General features: G+C 47.6%; 1 protein-coding gene across 1 annotated transcript in view; it reads left to right on the forward strand.

Moving 5' to 3' along the window:
- DNAH2 (dynein axonemal heavy chain 2) overlaps positions 1-20,597 on the forward strand; it is an 80,821-nt gene that overhangs the window by 22,272 nt on the left and 37,952 nt on the right. Inside the window, exons 15-35 of the mRNA XM_064495190.1 lie at positions 6,474-6,620; positions 7,428-7,584; positions 7,839-8,078; positions 8,371-8,559; positions 8,756-8,903; positions 9,367-9,559; positions 10,949-11,149; positions 11,237-11,393; positions 11,747-11,921; positions 12,348-12,511; positions 13,818-13,979; positions 14,063-14,166; positions 15,319-15,475; positions 15,630-15,712; positions 15,813-15,993; positions 16,372-16,510; positions 18,412-18,629; positions 18,908-19,009; positions 19,338-19,463; positions 19,768-19,878; positions 20,176-20,364. Coding sequence (XP_064351260.1) covers positions 6,474-6,620; positions 7,428-7,584; positions 7,839-8,078; positions 8,371-8,559; positions 8,756-8,903; positions 9,367-9,559; positions 10,949-11,149; positions 11,237-11,393; positions 11,747-11,921; positions 12,348-12,511; positions 13,818-13,979; positions 14,063-14,166; positions 15,319-15,475; positions 15,630-15,712; positions 15,813-15,993; positions 16,372-16,510; positions 18,412-18,629; positions 18,908-19,009; positions 19,338-19,463; positions 19,768-19,878; positions 20,176-20,364 — 3,343 coding nt within the window. The remainder of the gene's footprint in view (positions 1-6,473; positions 6,621-7,427; positions 7,585-7,838; positions 8,079-8,370; positions 8,560-8,755; positions 8,904-9,366; positions 9,560-10,948; positions 11,150-11,236; positions 11,394-11,746; positions 11,922-12,347; positions 12,512-13,817; positions 13,980-14,062; positions 14,167-15,318; positions 15,476-15,629; positions 15,713-15,812; positions 15,994-16,371; positions 16,511-18,411; positions 18,630-18,907; positions 19,010-19,337; positions 19,464-19,767; positions 19,879-20,175; positions 20,365-20,597) is intronic.

Below are 20,597 nucleotides of genomic sequence, written 5' to 3' on the forward strand. Positions count from 1 at the left end.
GTGAATAAAGCGTGAGCTTCTGTGCCCCGCAGACTAGAGTTTGAAGCCTGGAGCTTTTTTGCCATGTGACCCCAGGCAAATACTGCATTTCTCGGAGCCTGAGTTTCCTCATCTACTTAAAAAATCTTTTCCTGAGAGGTGGTCAGGAGTCACGATGACACATATCAAAGTCCTTGCAAAGAATGAACAATCAAGAAACATCATCTTCCCTCCAGAAAAATTGCCTTTGTGAACTTGGTGAACACAGTATTTCTAAAACAAATTTAGCAAGGTGATATAATAGTTTTAATTTTTAAAACATTTCCACCTTTTAGAAGGGGTAATATATGCATGTTCTAAAATTCAAAAGTCATACCAGGGCTGAGGATGAAAAATCTCCCTCCACTGCTGTCCCCCAGTGACTCAATTTCTCTCTGCACAAACGGTCAAGGTTACCATTGTGTAACAGCCCAGGGATAAGAGTGTATGTCTATCTAAGTATCCTTTTTAATATAAATAGTAGCATACTGTACACGCTGTTCTATACATTTCACCTGTTCTCAAAATGATTTAATTTTCCATCATAAAATTCTTGATCATTTTAGAAAATTGCAAAATGCAGAAAAATAGACGAAAGAAAAAAATTCGCCCAAAGATAACCATTCTCATTCTTAATGATTTGGTGTTTTTATTTTTATCACCCCCTCCCATTTCATATGGTTGGTTTTCTTTAATTTTTTAAGATCTTTTTTAATTTTTAAATTGAAATTACGAAAAGAGGTGCATGCTCACTGCAAAAAAAGAAAAAAATCATCTAGAAGTATATAAAGGAAAAAGTGCAAATCCAGCACACAGCCTCACTTCTTAGAGGCAGCCATGATTACCATGTAATCAAAACTACACACTGCATGCATAAAACAGGATCCCACTCTAAACAGTATTTTTGAAACTTGCTTTTCTTAAAGGTTAGCACTCTGTGTGGGAAGTCTTCCATTCTATACGTACAGAACCACATAATTATTTTTCATGGCTTATAGCATCCCATAGTTTGGCTGAACTGTAATTCAACCAACCAACCTACTGTTGGTGGACTTAGAAGCTGTGCAGTTTCTATAAGGTTCCTGAATATTCTGTGCTGGAGGCTTTCAGCTGGGCTTTCTGCGTCTGGTTCCCTTCCCCCCAACAGCGGTGTGTCCACCTGACGGTTAAGATTAGTGCCCCAGGTAGCCAGGGTAAACTTCAGAGGCAACTCGTGTCTGCTGTGATCATCTCTTGTTGAGGGACACGACAGATATTTATCTCAAACTCCGTTTGCATAATCTTTATAGTAGAGTTTAACAAGGCAACTTCGGGCCAAGTATTTACAGCCTGGGTTTAACTGAAACCCAGATAATGGCTAAAACACTTCTTCCAGAAAGAAGAGGTGCCCCTGTCCTTTGGCAGTTGTTTTCTAGAGAGATCTGTTATAAGCTGCTTTACATTTTTGTGGTTTTAAGATAAAACTGCCTCAATCCAGTAAGTAATGTATGGGGGGGAAAAAAAAACCCAGGATCACAGGAAAGGATTTTGAAAAGTCTGGGCTCATTAAACCAGTAAAGACATCCAAGACAGTTTCAGCTTTTCCAAAACGTATGAATTCTCCAGAGAGGGGCAGATAACTTTATCAGGTTTACTTTTTTCTGTTCATGCTCTAGATAAGATCTTGAAATAAGCATGCTCTTCAAATGTCCTGATTGTCCTCAGAATTACCTGACTCTCCCCTAATTCTAGGAGCCTTCCAGTCCCTAATAATACCTATTTTATCTCACAAGAGGTTCTGTTATCCCACCTTATATCCCAAATATTTGAACTCTGAGGTCCAAATTGGCTTTTACCACGTTTTACAGCCAGATCAGCTTTATAGATTGCACTTAACACAAACATATTCCAGATGTCTTCTGTAACCTGGCTGAAAAGAGTTGTGTTATCGTTGTGTATGTAGCAGACTCTTCTGTTCAGTGGGACTTCTTCGGAGAAGGACAGGGGACGCTGGCGTCTGTCCGTGTTTTGCATCTAGGGCTTCCTCTTCCTCCTTTTCTCCTGATCTGACAGCACCTTGTCCATCAGGTCAGTTCATTCTGGGCTGTCAGCACTAAAAGTCATCCAGCTTCACTACCCTGCCTCTATTGTCCAACTGCTTGTCTGAGGATAAGTCAGAAAATATTTTACAAGAACAATCCCCCAGTCTGATTTTTAAAACAAAATTCACTTTGTCAATAGAATCAATTTGAATTCTAGAAATGTGTTGACAAACTTCTAGCCAAGATTGAGCATCATTGTGAGAAAAGGTCCTCGCATGGCTGTCAGCTCAACCTCAGGAAGGTATTTTCCAAATTCATCATGTTGACTGACAATTAATATTCGATAATTTGCCTTAAAGTTATTTTGAAAAATCTTGGCATGATGAGAAAATGAAGAAACATTTTGGTTCCCACTGGATAGTGTACATACCCAAGTGGGCTTGCCAAGATGTTTACGGAGTCAAATTCAAGGACTCCAGTTTGAAGAACATATGAGAATATGTTTATGCCACTAGAAATGTGCCCATATATATTCACCCCCTCCATCCTCCCAGTATAGCTATCACACAATTTTTGATTAAATTGATATTCAGTGTTTTTCTTAATGACTTTGTTAGCATTGGTTGCTGCCGAGCCAAGTAATTTTCTGTTGTTCTAGTTCTTTCCTTTCTAGTACAATGTTTGCTCTTTTTGGAATGAATAATTATCTCACTATTTTGTTAGCACTCTGTTCCCTATCGTTAATTCTTCCAGACCAACCAATAAAGCCCATTTGAATATTTTCCCTCGCAATCTGACTTGTCGGGCAGGTTACTGGTTTCATATTCTTCTTAGCGCTCTCCCTCCTGGAATTCCCTTGTAACTCTTGCTTCAGTCTGACTGGTTGGTTTTGAGGTGGCCCTGGGACTCCCCTGAACCTCTTTTCTTGTTTTATTTCCTATTTCCTTTGTCTTCCTCTTTCTTGGTTAATGCCCTTGTTTTGATGGAGTGCATTCTTTAGTAGTTTTCCAAGAAATGGTGCATAGGAGATACATTTTTTGAGTTCTTGCATGATTGAGAACTGTTTCTGCCTTACACGTGTTGGTCATTTGACCGGATTTGGAATTCTTGATTAAAAGTAATTTTCCCTTGTTCTGGCTGCTCCCTTTTACTTTGGAAGCTTTCCTTAAATGTCTCGTAATCCACGGTTCATTTCGTATTTGAGAGAGCCTTACTCACTTTGAAGAATTTTGACACAGTTTCAAAAATAATTCGTATTTTAGTGGAGATCTTCAAGGTTTGAAAAAACAGCTTTTCTTCTTCCACAATCTCTTAAAGCATATATCACAAATAAATGAGCACTTGGAAAGAGTTTCCTTCATTGGAAGATTCCTGTCCAATAAAGGTGAAAAACTTGAAATGTGATATTATTTCCCATTTGTTAATTTAGTGCTTGCCCGCATGTAAGGGAGCTGCAGGGGAAGTGGATTTTTTTTGCTGAGTCTCCAGTGCCTCAACGAATGGGATTTTTAAAGGATCCTGGAGAGAGAAGGGTACTTCTGCTGAAGGGCAGAGCTAATAAGAAGAGGACTGTGGTTCAGAAGCCAGGGAGTGTGTCTGAGGCAGGTGGAGAGGAGTCCACCAGGATGTTAAGACCTGTAGAGGGATCAGGGAGGATGGGGCTGAGGAGGTTCTTGGGGTTTAGTTACAAGACATCCTACAAGAAGTCCTAGACAAGCTTGATGCTAGCAGATTTAGAGGGTAAGATGGGAGCCAGCTCTCAGGGGATTGAAGCATGGGAGGAAAGGAAAGGAAGGGGATTCCGGAGGATGATTCTTTAAATAAGATAAGCTAGAAAAGGTGTGTGATGCCTGTAGGGGGATATTGGAGTCGGGGAAAGGCTGGGTTTTATTTTTGTTTTAAGATTGTAGAAACTTGGCCATATTTAAATATTGATGGGAAGGAACAAATAGGTTGAGGGTGGAGGAGAGGTGCAGAAGGTGGCATCTGAAGGAGGGAACCGGATAGAAAAACAGAGCCCAGGAAGAGGGGCTGGCCTTGGGTGGTAGGAAGGCCTCTTCTGTTGTCAGTGGGAGAAATCATAGTGTGGAGACAGGTATGTTCCTAAGTTTTACAGCAGGGACATCATGGAATTCTCTTGCTTGATGGCTTTGGATTTCTGTGATGGAGAAGGTGAGGCTTTCTGCAGAGAGGGGGAGGGGCAGATCAGGTTTGAGATAGCAGAGGATTTGCAAACAGTCACCGTGAGAACAGGAGGGACAGCAGATTGGGGAAACCCCAGGGATGCAGTCTGGAGAGGCCAGCTGGGACCGGAGACCTTGAACGTGCAGCAGGCTAATCTATGTGGTCGTTTAACCTACAGTCCTGCTCAGCCACCTTCACATGGGCTCAGCTGGGCGGACAGTGCTTTAGCCAGGGTGGGGATTTTGCCAGGTGGCTTAGACTAAGGAACGAGGCGAAAGAGGGAGGATTGGCAAGAGAGCAATGAAAGTGGGCAAGGTCTGCGGAGAAGGTGGTAGGGAGGCAGGGAGGTAGGGAAAGGGGACAAGTAGGCAGGAAGAAAGACCAGGGGTTATGCCCTGAAGGTCCAATGGGATCAAAGAACAGGTAGACTGGGAGGACTTGAGTGCAGGTGGTGGAATCGGGGGAGGAAACTGGGCTCAGGAAGGAGCTGTCTGCTGTCTGCGTGGTTATCTCAGAGATGGTGGTGGAACATGAATTCCGCAGTGTGGCCGCTGGAATGAGGAGGAGGTCACTGGGTGGGAGGCGGCAAGGGATGCTCTGGATGCAGGCCACATACGCAGCTTAAATTTTCTCTTCTTTTTCAAAAATTTATTTTTATTTTTATTTATTTGGGGTTTTTTGGGGGAGGGGCTAATTACGTTCATTTACTCATTCATTTAGTATTATTATTTTTTTAATGGAAGTACTGGGGATTGAACCCAGGACCTTGTGAATGCTAAACATGCGCTCTACCGACTCAGTTATCTGGTATTGCATTTAATTAAGGAAAAAGAAACTAGTGAAATTAATTTTAATATTCAGCCCAGTATTCCCCAAATATTATCATGCCAACATGGAATCATATAAAAAATTATCCACGGAGAGTTTTCCATTCTCTTTTTCATGCAAAGTCCTCTCTGCCTTCCATCTTTGTGTCTTTTTCTCTACTTTCTGAGGGATTTCTGTCAACTTTATCTTATATCTTTCTTTTGATTTTAAAATTTTCTGCTCTCGTTTTTAACTTTCAAGAGCTCTCATGGTGGCCCGATTATAGCATCTTGTTTCTGTTTCACAGATGCTCTTTTGTCTCTTATCTCTGTCTGAGGATGTTCTATGTGGTTTTGTTGGTTTTTCTTTTTGGGGTGGGCCATCTCCTTTCTGCACAACCTCTGTGCCCTCTCATTCCCTTCTGGTGGCTTTTTTCTGTTTGTTTTGACTCCCACCTTCTGTGCTGGGAAAGACAGAGGCCAGTGTTCTATGATCCTTGGTTGCCTGTCCATATTTAAGGGTCGGGGGCTAGACAGCTGACTGACAGGTGTGCTGAGCAGGAGCGGGGGCTTCTCAACTGGGAGCCTCACTGCAGGCTTGTCAGGGTGGGCTGCTTCCTGGGGACTCCTGAGGTCATCATCCTCAGGACTTTCAAATGTAGGCTGGTCAGAGGTCACAGAAAACCATCTTTCCAACCTTGTTCTGGAGGGTGTAGGTCCAGCTGCCAGAGTGCTGGTTTCTGGGTGGGAAAGGAAGGCTGGGGTGGGGGTGGGGGTCTTAACATCCAGTGTGTACATGTCACTCAATACCCCTGCTCTTAGAGCTCCTTCAACCGAGCCTGGGGTCCCCAGTCCAGAGACCTTCTGTTTCTGTCCTGCCTCCCCAGACGAGAAGCCTTCAGTCTTATGCTGCAGTGACAGAGGGAACTTGCTTAACTCTGCAGAGTAGAGGAGGGGAGATGGGTAGAGCTGCTTCCTAAACTTTTGTGGTTTTTTTCACTTGTTTTTTAAAAATTAAAACAAAATTTTTTTTTTAAATTTTAAGTTCCTTTTCTTTTCTTTTTCTTCCTAGACTTTCAACTTTTCCTCCTGTTTCAGTCCCCCCATCACCCATTTTCTGAGATACTTGCAGCCACCAGCCCCTGGGTCTTTTGAGAACCTTTGAGACTCCTCTTCCGCTCCTTATCCACCTACTTTTCCGCGTTCACATTTCTTCTACTGTTGTCTCCTTGTATTTGTGGGCTTATGCCTTAAACAAACGAACCCTCCTCCCTTTACTGTCATTTTAGTGGCTTGGGGAGGGGAGCAAGAATCCATGTACCCAGTCCACCTTCTTTACCTGGAGGTTCTGCTTTGTTTCCTGCCGGTACTGCTTTGTCCCTTGCTGGTTCTGGTTCGTGCCCTGAGCAGTCCCTCTGCTGCTTGGCTTCTCTCCCTCCCCAAGGTCCCTGCTGATTCTCTTTGTGGAGATTGACTACTGGGAGCGGCTGCTGTTTGAGACGCCCCATTACGTGGTGACCGTCGCTGAGCGTGCCGAGGACCTGCGCATTCTTCGCGAAAACCTGCTGCTTGTGGCTCGGGACTACAACAGGTGGGACCCCAGTCCTGACTGCAGCCCTCCTGAGTGCCACTTTGTGTCCCTTCTTTGTCTTATCTGCCTCAGGATGTTGTGCATGTCCTACAGTATGCATCCTTCACGGTTTGTCCATCTCAGACAAAAAAAAATTCTTTCCTGTGCTTTCTCGTTTGGCCCTACAGTTATTCCTGTCCTTTGCAGTGTTGCCTTCTAGCTTTAGAATAGAGAGCAAAAACAGCAGGTCCCCCCACACCCAGCGGGGCACCTGGACCATATATATTGTCCCCTAGGTCACTTCTCTGGGATGGAAGCTAGGTGGCATTAGGACTACTGGCACAGAACAATGTAAGATTCACTGAACCGAGCAAGGCCACACTGGCACTGCTCTTAACACCCTTAGTACTCGTCTCTGGGGTGAGGCTTTTCTCTGGGTTGGGCACCTTTCTCATCCCAGTTCAAGTCAGAGAGAGTGGGACCAGTAGTCTTGTTTGGGTGTCTAGAACTGTGGTGTCCAATATGGTAGCCACTAGGTCATGTGTCTATTTCTGTTTAAGTTCATTATTTGAAATTAAGTAAAATTAAAAAATTCAGTTACTCATTTACACAGGCCGCATTTCAAGTGCCCCACAGCCACTCGTGGCTAAGTGTCTACAAATACTAGGCAGCACAAATGGTAGAACTTTTCCATCATGGCAGAAAGTCTTATTGGAAACCACTACCCTAAAGTCATGAACTTTCAGATTTCTCCAGCAAGTCTCCTCGTGTGGAGGAGAGGTCATCAGAGCCTGTCCCCATCAGCTACTAGTCTTCTCTTACACACAGGATTATTGCCATGCTGTCCCCAGATGAGCAGGCTCTATTCAAAGAACGTATCCGGTTCCTGGATAAGAAGATCCACCCTGGACTCAAGAAACTGCACTGGGCCTTGAAGGGGGCCAGTGCCTTCTTCATCACGGAATGCCGGATACACGCCAGCAAGGTGGGCCATGGTCATTAGACCCTAAAGGTCTGCAAGGCTGACCGAAAGGCCAGTGCATGGCCAATTAATATCTGAGTTTTGGTTAGTGATGGAGAGACCAGGGAGTAGTGTGAAAGAAATAAAGTGTGCTTAGGGAAGAACTTTCTGTTTTAATGTCAGCAACTCTAGCTAGAGGACAGTTGGAAGGATAGAATTAGGTCCAGAGGATCTGTTCCCAAGCTGAAGCCCTCCCATGGGTGGGGGCCTGACTCCAGGTGCAGGCGATTGTGAATGAGTTCAAGGCGTCCACTCTGACCATCGGCTGGCGAGCCCAAGAGATATCAGAGACGCTGCTGGTGCGCATTAGTGGCAAACGGGTGTACAGGGACTTGGAATTCGAGGAGGACCAGAGAGAGCATCGGGCAGCTGTGCAGCAGAAATTGACAAGCCTGCACCAGGATGTGGTGGCCATCATGACCAACTCCTACGAAGTCTTCAAGAATGATGGCCCTGAGGTAGGGCAGCTGTGGCCAGGGCTTTGTGGTTGGGCAAGTCCCCAGGCCCCCAATCCCATCAGACCCTTCTCTTCATCTTTCCCCTTTTCCCTCAGTGTGTGCTTCTCAAACATCCCTCTCTAGTCTTGGATTCACCCAACCTTCAGTCTTTCAAATCTCCTTCCTTCAGGACTCAGTGTCCTGCCTTTCTATTGAACCAGCTTGTTCCCCTCCCTGTTGACTGGTTCTCATTTCCCAGGACCTGGCCTGTCTTCCCTGAGGGATTCTCTTTCCCTGCCACTTCTCCCACCAGATTCAGCAGCAGTGGATGCTGTACACAATTCGGCTGGACCGCATGATGGAAGATGCCCTGCGCCTGAATGTGAAGTGGTCACTGTTGGAACTGTCAAAGGCCATCAATGGGGATGGAAAGACCAGCCCCAACCCACTCTTCCGAGTCCTTGTCATTTTGAAGTATGACATGCAGGGAGGTGTGGCACAGGTAGGGGCCACTTTGCCCCCAGCACACCAAAACCATCACACTTTATCCGCCAGTTTCCGTCAATCCTTAAACTTGGCCCTAGGCCTTGACTTTCTCCCATGGCCTCCAGGCCTGGTTCTCAGGTGTCCAGCCTTCCCAATCCTGAACTTGTCTCCTCCATAGCCTATGCTAAGCCCTCTCCACTGTGCTCCCACAGGTGGAATTCTCACCCACTCTGCAGACCTTGGCCAGTGTGGTCAATGACATTGGCAGCCACCTCATCTCTACCATCTCTGTCTTCCGTCATCTCCCTGAAATTCTCATCAAACGCAAGTTTCATCGTGACCCCATCCACACAATCGTGGGTAAGTGGGCAGTGGGAGGGCACCAGGTTCAGGGGGATCAGAGGCTTAGGGCCGGGCAGAGCTAGGAGACACCAGGGCTGTTTCCAGACATATTGGGCCAGTCGTCTCCCATGACTGGAGAGAACCCAGGTCAAGGGGCTGGATTGGGGAAAGCAGAAAGGACACAGATGGGGGTCAAAATTAGGTGACTAATGCTCAAGGGGTTTGGGTTTTGGGGTGGGAGATCAGGAGGGACAAGTTTGGGACTGGGGCTGGGAATATGAGAGGCCTAGATACCTACAGGTGAGACATCCAAATCCTACAGGATTTCCACCTCCTCCTTTATTTTCTGATGCTCATATTTGAGCCCTGTTTCTTTGGGGAGGTGATGTTGGTGGGGAGGGTCTGGGGCAGTGGCCAGGGGCCAGGCTGGAGTGCGGGTCGGGGTGGCAGTTAGTGAGAAGCATTTTTCTGGGTCTTGAAGAGCGAGATGAGGACATCAGGAAGATCCAGGCCCAGATCAGCAATGGCATGAGCAACAACGCGGGCCTGCTGCAGAGCTACCTCAAGACCTGGGACATGTACCGGGAGATCTGGGAGATCAACAAGGATTCTTTCATTCGTCGCTACCAACGTCTCAACCCCCCTGTGTCTTCTTTTGATGCTGACATTGCCCGGTAAGGGGTGAGGGTCTGTCTGGAAGAGGCACAGAATCGCAGGAGGAGGTCCAGCCTGGAGACTCGGGGGGTAGGCGGGTGGGGGAGTTGGGGGTCGAGGGAGGTATAGAGAACATGTCCTCAACTAGAGGAAAAGCACGGGACCTAGGGCATTGGACCTTTGTTTCTCAAGGGGTAGGAATCAGATAAGAGCTGGGCAGTGTTTAAGGAGAAGGCCGTTTTGTTGGGGATGCCACAGGTCCTGCTAGGAGAGGAGAGACGTAGGGCTCTGAAAGGCAAGAGAAGTGAACACTTCCATTTTAAGAACACAGATGGGGGTTAAATTGAAGAAGATTCTTAAATTCTGATCTGAATTCCCATCTCTGTCCTCTAGTTGTTCATTCATTCATTCAAAAAATACCATAGTCTTACAGGCTGTGAGGAATTAAAAAAAAGAAATGAACAAGTGTTTGCTCCCGAGGTCTCAGTGCAGTAGGGCGGGTAACAGTGTTGCTGGAAAGGCCACGGCGGTGGTGTCTTGAGAATGGCTGAAACCCCAGCTCCACCGCTTACTCGCCGTGTAGCCTTAGGTCGGTCACTTACACTCCCTGGGCCTCAGTGTCCTGTGAAATAGATGTTATAGCACCGACCTTATAAGGCTGTGAGATTATTAAGTATATGTGGAAGCGCTTTGTAAACTCTAAAGCGCTCTGCTAATGTGCTCACTGTTACATGAGCTTCCATGTGATAAGTGCTACGATTAAGGCACACGAGGTGCCAGGGCAGTTGGAGGGAAGGAGAGAGTTTCCGGTTCAGGGAGGGAAGGGAGGGCATGGAGTGACTTTGGGGCTGGGCTTTTCGGGATGGGTAGGATGGCGGCAGGCAGACACAGGCAGTGGGAGGGCACTGCAGGCAGGAACAAGAGCCCAGGGAAAGGCGTGAAGAAGGGACCTCGTGAGCAGGTTCATGAAACAGCGAGTCTCTAGAAAGGAAGTCAGCGGAGGGATTAAGTACAGCTGCAGACTTAACCCTCTCAACAACTGCGTGGGGTGGGTTCTGTTACCATCACCACGTTACGCATGAGGAGACTGAGGCTCAGACCAGTTAAATTGCCTGCCTGAGGTCACAGAGCTAGTGGGCAGCACAGTATGAACTCATCTCTGATCTCTGTGCCTCTAAAGCCTTGAACGCAGGCCGAGGAGTCTGACTGCTCCATTGTAGGCAGCGATCCGGAAATGACCTGATCACAGCTGTGAGCCCCGGGGCAGGCTGAGGCGGGAGATACCCGGGAGCAGAAGAATGCTTTAGGGCTGCTGCCCAGGTCTGGGTGGGAGGAAATACCACCCAGTCAGGGCAGGGGGCACGTCTGCAAAGAGAAAGATGTCCCAGCGCAGATGTGGGCCCTTCCAGCTACACGGAGGTTGCAAATAACGTGCAGAAGGAGGAGACGGTCCTGAACATCCAGTTCGTGCTGCTGGACTGCTCGCACCTCAAGTTCTCGCTGGTGCAGCACTGCAACGAGTGGCAGAACAAGTTCACAACCCTGCTCAAGGAGATGGCGGCCAGGCGCCTCCTGGAGCTGCACAACTACCTGCAGGAGAACGCGGAGAAGTACGGGGCGGGCTCGGTCGCAGGCGTGGGGAGGGCAGGCCCGGGCCTTCCCGCTCACCCACTGGCGCCCTCTTCACCCGCCTGCAGAATCAGCTGCCCTCCCCAGACACTGGAGGAACTAGGGGTCAGTTTGCAACTCATGGATACCCTGCAGCATGACCTGCCCAACCTGGAGGCCCAGATCCCTCCCATACATGAGCAATTCGCCATTCTCGAGAAGTACGAGGTGCCAGTTCAGGACAGCGTGAGTTCCAGCGGTGCTTGGCCCCCCAGAGCCAGGCCCAAAGCAGCAGCAGGTTGTGGGGGAAACTGACACCCCAGATCGTAGCCCCTTGTGCTCTCAGAAGGGAGAGTAGAGAAGCTTGGAAGAAGGCACAAGATCCCAAAGCTTCTGAGAGCCAAAGCGAACTCTGATGATCTTTCAGGTCCGCTTATGGGTTTCTTTTAAGCCCAGCAACTGCTTGATTTCTTTGGGTCTCATTGCATGTAAAACTTGGCTACAGATTCTGGTCTGAAGGATCAGAAAGAGTTCTTAGAAGCATGGGTGGGATGGGCAGACTCCTGCTCGTGGCTGACCCTCCCCTGGGAATTCCCCAGGTGGTGGAGATGCTGGACAGTCTCAATGGGGAGTGGGTCACTTTCCAGCAAGTTCTGTTGGACAGTGAACAAATGCTGAAGAGACACAAGGAGAAATTCAAGACAGGCCTTATTCACTCAGCCGACGACTTCAAGAAGAAAGCCCATAATCTTCTGGAAGAATTTGAACTCAAAGGTACCCTTTCTCAGCCTCTCCTCCTCCTTTCCCTTTGTCTCAACCCAGACTTTCAAAGCCTAGGTCCTCGGGGAGATGCGGACAAGGGGGAACAGAGGAGAGTGGTGCTGAGGAGGGGACAGAGCCTGTCCGCGACACATCTGTCGTCGCTGATTCTTGGCTGGAAGGCAGCAGCCCGTGCTCACAACGTTCCCAGTGTTCTTAGACCCAACTTCCCACTTCCCACTCATTTCTGATTCTCAAGCCATATTTAGTAGTTTTTGCCAAGATTAACCATCATTCTTCCGATGCATTCCCTCCTGTTTCTCTCTATTGTGTGAGAAGAGAAGTGAGATTTATCCACAAAGAGGTTGGCTAGCCGTGATGGCCCTTCAGGGGACCTTGGCTTTGGGTGGGAACCTGAGCTTCATCTTGGTCTTCCCACAGGCCCCTTCACCAGTAACGTGGGCCACCAGGCTGCACTAGAGCAGATCGCCCACGTGCGGGCCACGCTGAACGCCATGCGGGAGGAAGAAAACAACCTCCGGGCGAACTTGGGCATCTTCAAGATCGAGCAGCCGGTCTCCAAAGACCTGCAGAACCTGGAGAAGGTGGTGTGCTGAGCAAGGGCCTCGTGGTGACCAAGGGGAGGGGACGGGGGCAGGAGACTGGATCCCAAGGGCCTGAAAAAACAGCCGGGACCAGGAGGATGGGTATGCAAGGAGCTTTTTTTAAAAGTGGAGGTAAAACTCAGATAACAAAAGAGCCATTTTAAAGTGAACAGATCAGTGGCATTTAGTGCATTCACAATATTGTGTAACCATCACCTCTAATTCTAAAACATTTTCATCACCTCCTAAAGAAATCCTATACCCATTAGTAGTCACTCCTCATTCCCTCTCCCTTCAGCCCTTGTCAATGACTAATCTATTTTCTATGTACAGTTGACCCTTGGACAGCACTGGGTTTGAACTGCGCAGGTCTAGTTATTCGCAAATTTATTTCAATGTCGTATTTCAATACAACAACATTACACGATCCATGGTTGGTTGAATCCATGGGTGGGGAACCATGAATAAGGAGGAACTGCGGATACATAGGGCCAACTATAAGTTATACACAGATTTTCAAGTGCACGGAATGTTGGTGTCCCTAACCCCTGTGATTTTTAACAGTCAACTGTACATGGATTTTCCTATTCTAGACATTCCATATAAACGGAAGCAATGCAGTATGTGTCAGGCTTCTTTCACTGCTCATAATACATTCAGGGATCACCCGTATTGTAGCACATGTCAGTACTGCATTCCTTTTTCTGGGTGAATAATATTCCATCTGTATGGATTTACCACATTTTGTTTATCTATTAACCAGTCAATGGACATTTGGCTTGTTTCCACCTTTTAGCTATTGTAAGTAGTGCTGCTATGAATGTGTGTATAAGTCCCTGTTCCCAATTCTCGTGGGTATGTTCGTAGGAGTGGAATCACTGGATCCTATGGTAACTCTATGTTTAACTTGTTGAGGAACCTCCAAGCTATTTTCCACAGCAGCTGCACCATTTTACACTCCCACTAGCAACATACCAGGGTTTCTGTTTCTCCACATCCTTGCCAACGCTTATTGCCTCCCCCCTTTATTTTTGGTTCTAGCCAACATAGTGGGTGTGAAGTATCTCCTTGTGGTTTTGATTTGCATCCCTACTGACTAACAGTGTTGAGGATCTCTTCATGCACTTGTTACATGAGGAACTCTGAATGCAAGAGAATAGAGAAAAAAATAAAGTGAACTGAGGAGGTGGCTCTGTTACTGGGAGGGAAAAGCTTCTCAGAATGAGGGGAGCAAAGGCCCGGAGTGCTCATCAGGGAGGAAGAGGATCCCTTCACTTAACGCACCTTTCTGCTCTCGGCCACAAAGGAGCTGGATGCACTGCAGCAAGTCTGGGAGATCACACGAGACTGGGAGGAAAACTGGAACCAGTGGAAGACCGGCTGGTTCCTGACCCTGCAGACGGAGGCCATGGAGACCATGGCCCACGGGCTGTTTCGCCGCCTCACCCGACTGGCCAAGGAGTATAAGGTGCGTGGGGAAAGGGCGGGAGCCGCAGGTAAGGCGAGCGGGAAAGAGCATCAGGTCTTCTGATGCCTCCCACTTTTCCCCAGGACCGAAACTGGGAAATTATTGAAAACATTCGCTCAAAAATAGAGCAGTTCAAGCGGACCATGCCTCTCATCTCGGACCTGCGAAACCCTGCCCTTCGAGAGAGGTGAGGCTGCCCCTCGGCTCCTGGGGGCCACCCCCGGGCCTGTCTCTCAGTTGTCCTGTCCATGGCATCCCTGGCACTGTCTGTCCCCTGTGTCCACCAACACACACCTGGAAGAAGGCTTCCCTGGAGCCCGCACCATCCTCTGTGTCTCACAACATCCTGGGTTCTCCGGCCTTCTTGGCTCCTTCCCTCCCATCTCCCCTCGCTTTATGTTGTCATGGCTAAGCTTTGAGTCTTCGTCTGTCCTACAAAAGTTGGCATTTTGTAGCCCAAAGTGTCACTTATGTCCTTTAGTGTTTTTGCTTTTGTGCCTTGTTGAAGAAATCCTCCTAGACCCCGGAGTTAGAAATGCACTTTCTCCATCCTTTCTTCTCGTACTTTATAATTTTGCTCTTCAAATGTAGCCCTTTTACTGCATCTGGAATCCTTTACGTGATGGAAGAGGCCTTTGAAACCATTGGGGCTAGAAGAAATTATTGTATAAATGATGTTTTAATAATTATCTATCTATTGATTTTGGAGTAAATAATTTTACTTCTTTTGCATTGCCTCAGTATAAATGTTTTTGGCAATGTTTCACCAGTAAGTATTTTGTCATTAAGTATAACCTAACCTTTTTATTTGCTTAAGTTGTTTAACCTCTCTAAGCCTCAGTTTCTTCATCTGTGAATGGAATAACAGTAATTCCTCATTTTTACAGGGGTCATGAAAATGAAATGTTGCATGTAAAGCACTTGGCCCTGTGCATCATCTATAGTAAACCTGCAATACTCTATCTTAATTCCCTCCAGAGAATCAGCATCTCAGTCTCTGTATTCTCCACAGTGCCCAGGATTGTATCTTAGAGCCTACTTAGTAAATATCTGTTGGATGGTGAATTAATAAATTCATGGAGGGAAAGGGTATAGCTCAAAGTGGTAGAGTGCATGCTTAGCATGCATGAGGTCCTGGATTCAATCCCCAGTACCTCCTCTAAAAAAAATGTAAATAAACAAATAAACCTAATTACCCCCTAATTAATTAATTAATTAATTAATTAATTAGTGGAATCATAATATCCAAATGGGAGGAAGCCTGGGGAGTGTTGTTAATACTTTCCTGTGGGCCTGGGGGTTCCAGTCTTCTGATCGGAACTTTTGTCCCCGGCTACAGGCACTGGGATCAGGTCAGGAATGAGGTCCAACAGGAGTTTGATCAGGAATCTGAAAGCTTCACCTTGGAGCAGATTGTGCAGCTTGGGATGGATCAGCATGTAGAGAAAATTGGAGAGATCTCTGCCTCAGCAACCAAAGAGCTGGCTATAGAGTTGGTAGGACAGAGTCCTCTCCCATACTCCCCCATTTCCTAAACTTCCTGGACTGAAGGCTTCCAGCTTTTCATCATTTAATGCCCCTCCCCCCCAGCTCCTGTTACCCTTACAGACTAAATACCTGGTTGCTCTGCCCCCCAATTTCTTCCCACAGGGATTACAAAACATTGCCAAGACCTGGGATGTGATTCAGCTATACATAGTACCCTACAAGGATAAGGGCCATCACCGACTCAGGTAGAGAGGGCCTTGGGGCTCCACATGACCAGGGATGCAGAGTGGGGACTGAGGCTTGGCAGGTGGGGCTGGACTATGATTTTGACACCTTTTACCCCAGAGGTACAGAAGAAGTGTTCCAGGCACTGGAAGATAACCAGGTGGCTCTGTCTACCATGAAGGCATCTCGTTTTGTTAAGGCCTTTGAGAAGGATGTGGATCACTGGGAACGCTGCCTCTCCCTCATTTTGGAAGTTATTGAGATGGTGCTCACAGTGCAGCGTCAGTGGATGTACCTCGAGGTCAGGATTCACTGCCCAAGCTCTCCCTACATCCTGTTTTTACTCTTTTGTTTGCATAGGATCTAGATCGTTTTCCTGTCATCAGCCTCATTCCTCCACCTCTAAAACCATTCTTCTTCTAGGACCTTAGCATCTGAACTCTTAGTTATTACCTCTCAGCTTTGACTTCCTCCTTGAAAAGCCTTTGTTCTTCTTCCATTTGTCTTCCTGGACCCATGCACCTGGACTCCCAACCCCAAGTTTCTTTCTGGAACTTGGGCATCTTGCCCTTCAGTTCTGATGCTCCTTATCTTCTCCTCAGTTCCTGGTCTGGGAGCAGGGATCAGGGTGTGAGAGTATGTGAGTAATAACCCCTTAACCCAATTGTTGGCCCTTCAGAATGTCTTTCTAGGAGAGGACATCCACAAGCAGCTGCCCAATGAATCAAGCTTATTTGACCAAGTCAATGGCAACTGGAAAGCCATCATGGACCGGATGAACAAGGACCCCAATGCTCTCCGGAGCACCCACTATCCAGGTTTGAGCTCCATGGCCTCTTGCCTTGACATAACCTCAGTTGCTGTTACATGTGTATGAAGTCATGGCCATGTGCTTCATTTACTGATAGACTGACTATAGTACCTGGCTGTCATACCATCACCATCTCCTCTTCTAAGCATTAAATAGCAGTGCAGTAAATTAAATTCAGCAGATATTTGAGTGGAGTACGATAGAATGGTTAAGAGAATGGGATATGGAGTCAGACAGACTTGAGTTCAAAATCTGACTCATGCCTTCCTGACTGTGTGCTCTCGGGCGGCTTGCTTCCCCCATTCTGCAGTTTCCTCCCCTCTAGGGCGTGTGTGTGGTTATGGTAGCTCTTTCTCAGGGTTTCTGTAAGGATAATAAAGGAGGATGTAGCACTCAGTTCATGTCTGACATGAAGTCAGTGCTCAGTTACTAGCACTGTGACTCAGGAGACCGTGATGGGGGAGTCCCTCTTCTTCTCTAACTGGTTCATTCAATGCAATCATGCAGATAAATGAGATAATGAAAATAAAGCACTTATCACATTAAATAACACAGAGAACACCCTTGGTTACTAGGAGCTATTGTTATTATCTTGACTTTAATTGCTGTATCAGATTAACTAGTCTTTATTGTAGATGCTGGTCAGCTTGGGGATGGGGTGAGAGACAGCATCGTGACGCCTGGTTAATGGTGGCAGATCACAGTAAAGAATCAGGAAGTCAAAAAAAAAAAAGAATCAGGAAGTCAGGTTTGGCGATGGGCACCTGGAGTGGGTATCATGACAAGAGTTCTGGCAGTGGGTACGAGGACTGGCCCAGGGCCAATCTAACAGTTCTTCATTTTCCCAAGAACCTTGAGTATACACATCAGAAAATCATGATTTGATTTATCAATTATTCTGATAAAATATAACTATTAGGATATGCAAAAATGAGTGACAACCTGCATTTTTTAGAAATAATAGTTGAGGTAATTGACATAATTCCATTTTAGAACAACCTACAAGCAGAGTCATAAAAACAACTAGCTCTTTGTTCAGCACACTGAACAAGCCTGTGTCATCCACTGCTACCGGGGCTCCCTGTGGTCTCCAGGGGCCACTCAGGTGGTCCCTCAAAGATTCTAACAGCCTGCAGACTCCATGCTTGAAGGCCTGAGGGTCACCTCAGACTTTAGGGCATCCATACTTCGGTCAGAAAGCTAGAAACTGGGGAGACGAAGGAGATAAACCAATCAAAATCTAATGCTGGAAAGAAACGTTATCGAGAACCTACAAATGTGAGCACATTTTATATCTTGAGTTGTTCTTTGAGGTGGATCTTATTACTGTTTTACAAAGCGGTAAAAGCTCCCTGACGTTAACTGACAGGCTAATAGGCGAAGAGCTGCAATTTGAATGGCCATCATCTGCCTCCCAGTCCAGTGCTCTTTTCACTGTGTCGTGAGGGACACCGCGACCCCAGTGGTTGCAGACCTCCCTCATTGTGTGCCTCTGATGTGTATTTAAATCTAATGATTTCACTTGTTGAACTGTTAGGTGCAGAACAATCTCTAATTTTCAGGGATGATCAGTGGAGCCCCAGTTCTTTGGTGGAAAGGAACTACTGTTCCAAAGACTGATGGGAGATGTAGCTATACTAATGGAATCATATATGATGTATATAATTAATACATAACACATAATATGTACAATAATATATAGTACTATTATACTTAATAATGAATTAATGAGGAGAATGGGAAAACATCATAGAGTGACTGGGGACACTTCTGTGCTTCCAAAAACCATATGGCAGTCTGTACCCCGGCATTTAAGAGCAGACAAAGTGGCTATAGTTGGAGGCTCCAGATCTACTCAGGGCAATGGTAAAGGGGCCTCCAAATGTTACTCACTGTTCGTCTTCCCAGGCCTCCTGGACACACTGATAGAAATGAACACAATCCTGGAAGACATCCAGAAATCTCTGGATATGTATTTAGAGACCAAGCGCCATATTTTCCCCCGCTTCTACTTCTTGTCCAATGATGACCTCCTGGAGATTCTGGGCCAGTCCCGCAACCCAGAGGCTGTGCAGCCTCACCTCAAAAAATGCTTCGACAACATCAAATTGCTGAGAATGCAGAAGGTCTATTAGGGTTGCCTGGATGGGAGGGAGGGCCCTGGAGGGGTGGTGACGTCAAGGTATTCAAGGCCTTGGGGCGGGGCGGGTGGGGGTACCATGCCCCCCAACAGGAGGGGGATGGAGTGATTCTGGATTATCTGGGACAGAACTTTTAGAATTGATAATGTAGAGGGGAGGGGGAGGAGCAGAAATCGCACTCAAAGGCCTCAAGCACCTTCAGTGCGGCTATGGCTACGGGCGAGTGGGCAGGCCAGGTCATCAACAGCTTCCTGTGTCTGCAGGTCGGGGGGCCCAGCAGCAAGCGGGAAGCGGTGGGAATGTTCTCAGGTGACGGCGAGTATGTCGATTTCCTCCATGTGGTGCTTCTAGAAGGGCCTGTGGAGGTGAGTTGTGGCGAGGGTCTAAGAAGCAAGCTGATTCTTCTAAGTTTGCTTGGCTCTGTGAGGAGAGAACATCTCTGAAGGGACATGAATCACTTTTTGCCCTTCCACCTGTCATTCCTAAACTCTAGCCTCTACCCTGAACCTGGAAGTCAGGCAATCTGTCCCCCCAGTCTCCATTGCCCCCAGGGACACAAGCCAGCAGCTGCCCAGCTCCTGCCTCTCTCCGGGGCCCGAAGCCCTGGAGTCCTGTGTCCTAAGCACGTTCCCCCCGGGGACTCCTGCCTGCTGGCCTGAGGCCGAGCCATCCTGTTCTCTCACCTCCCTTCAGTCCTGGCTTGGCGATGTGGAGCGGACCATGAGGGTGACCCTCCGGGACCTTCTCCGGAACTGCCGCCTGGCCCTCAAGAAGTTTCTTAACAAGAGGGACAAGTGGGTGAAGGAGTGGGCTGGCCAGGTGAGCCAGGGTCAGCAGGAATGCGGGAACAAGACGGGTAGAAAGGGAGTAGCCGACGTAAAGACAGAATCTTGAGTCACATGAAACACAGGTTTCTTGACCCCTGCTCTGGCCTGTGGCCCTGGGACCCTGTGTGCTGGACCCTGAGCTCCTGACCTTAGGCTTGTCCCTGTAACTTCAGAGCAGATTAGACGTATTGAGGGAGGAGAAGCACCTGGTCCAGGAAGAAGCTGGGATCCGGGTGCTGGGCTGGGCGGGTGGCCAGGGACAGGGCTTTGGAATACAGCCTCCACCCGTGCCCCAGATGGTGATCACTGCCAGTCAGATCCAGTGGACGGCTGATGTCACCAAGTGCCTGCTGACAGCTAAGGAACAGGGAGACAAGAAAATCCTCAAAGTCATGAAGAAGAAGCAGGTAGGGAACCGTGCAAGGATTTAGAGTTGGAGGGAGGGAGGAGATAAATTGGAGTCAGAATTAGAGATGAACTAGTGGAAGTGGGTCAGAATGAGGGTGCTTTCTGGCAAGCGTCCAGGGAGGAAAGGTTGAAGGGATCAGAAGTGCATTTCCCCGTGCTGACTTTGGGGGTCAGGAGCTGCAGTGGGGGTGGGGTCAGCATCGGTGGGTGGGAGGGGAAGGAGGCTGGGATGGGGCGTGATTAGGGTTTGGTCGCGTTGCGCGGTCCACCTTCTCCTCTGACACCTCATTCCACAGGTGTCAATACTGAATAAGTACTCAGAAGCTATCAGGGGGAACTTGACCAAGATCATGCGCCTTAAAATTGTGGCTCTGGTGACGATAGAAATTCACGCCCGGGACGTGTTGGAGAAGCTTTATAAGAGTGGCCTCATGGATGTCAATTCCTTTGACTGGCTCAGCCAATTGCGCTTCTACTGGGAGAAGGTGCGGCTGGGCCAGTGTTCCATTCTCGTGCCCTAACCCAGATCGTAGTGCTTCACTTCAATTCCTGCTCTCCAGATACAGTGATATCCTAACCCAAACCTTAGTCCCATCACAGCACCCTGTTCCGACTCTTAGCTGTCTCGAATCTGCCGAATCAGGTGTGGCAAATCACTTTTCCAGAGTGCCCACTCTGGGTGTCACCTGATTGGGACCCAGGAAGACTTCAGACAGCT

This window comes from Camelus dromedarius, chromosome 16 (genome assembly GCF_036321535.1).
Source record: "Camelus dromedarius isolate mCamDro1 chromosome 16, mCamDro1.pat, whole genome shotgun sequence".
NCBI lineage: Eukaryota > Metazoa > Chordata > Mammalia > Artiodactyla > Camelidae > Camelus > Camelus dromedarius.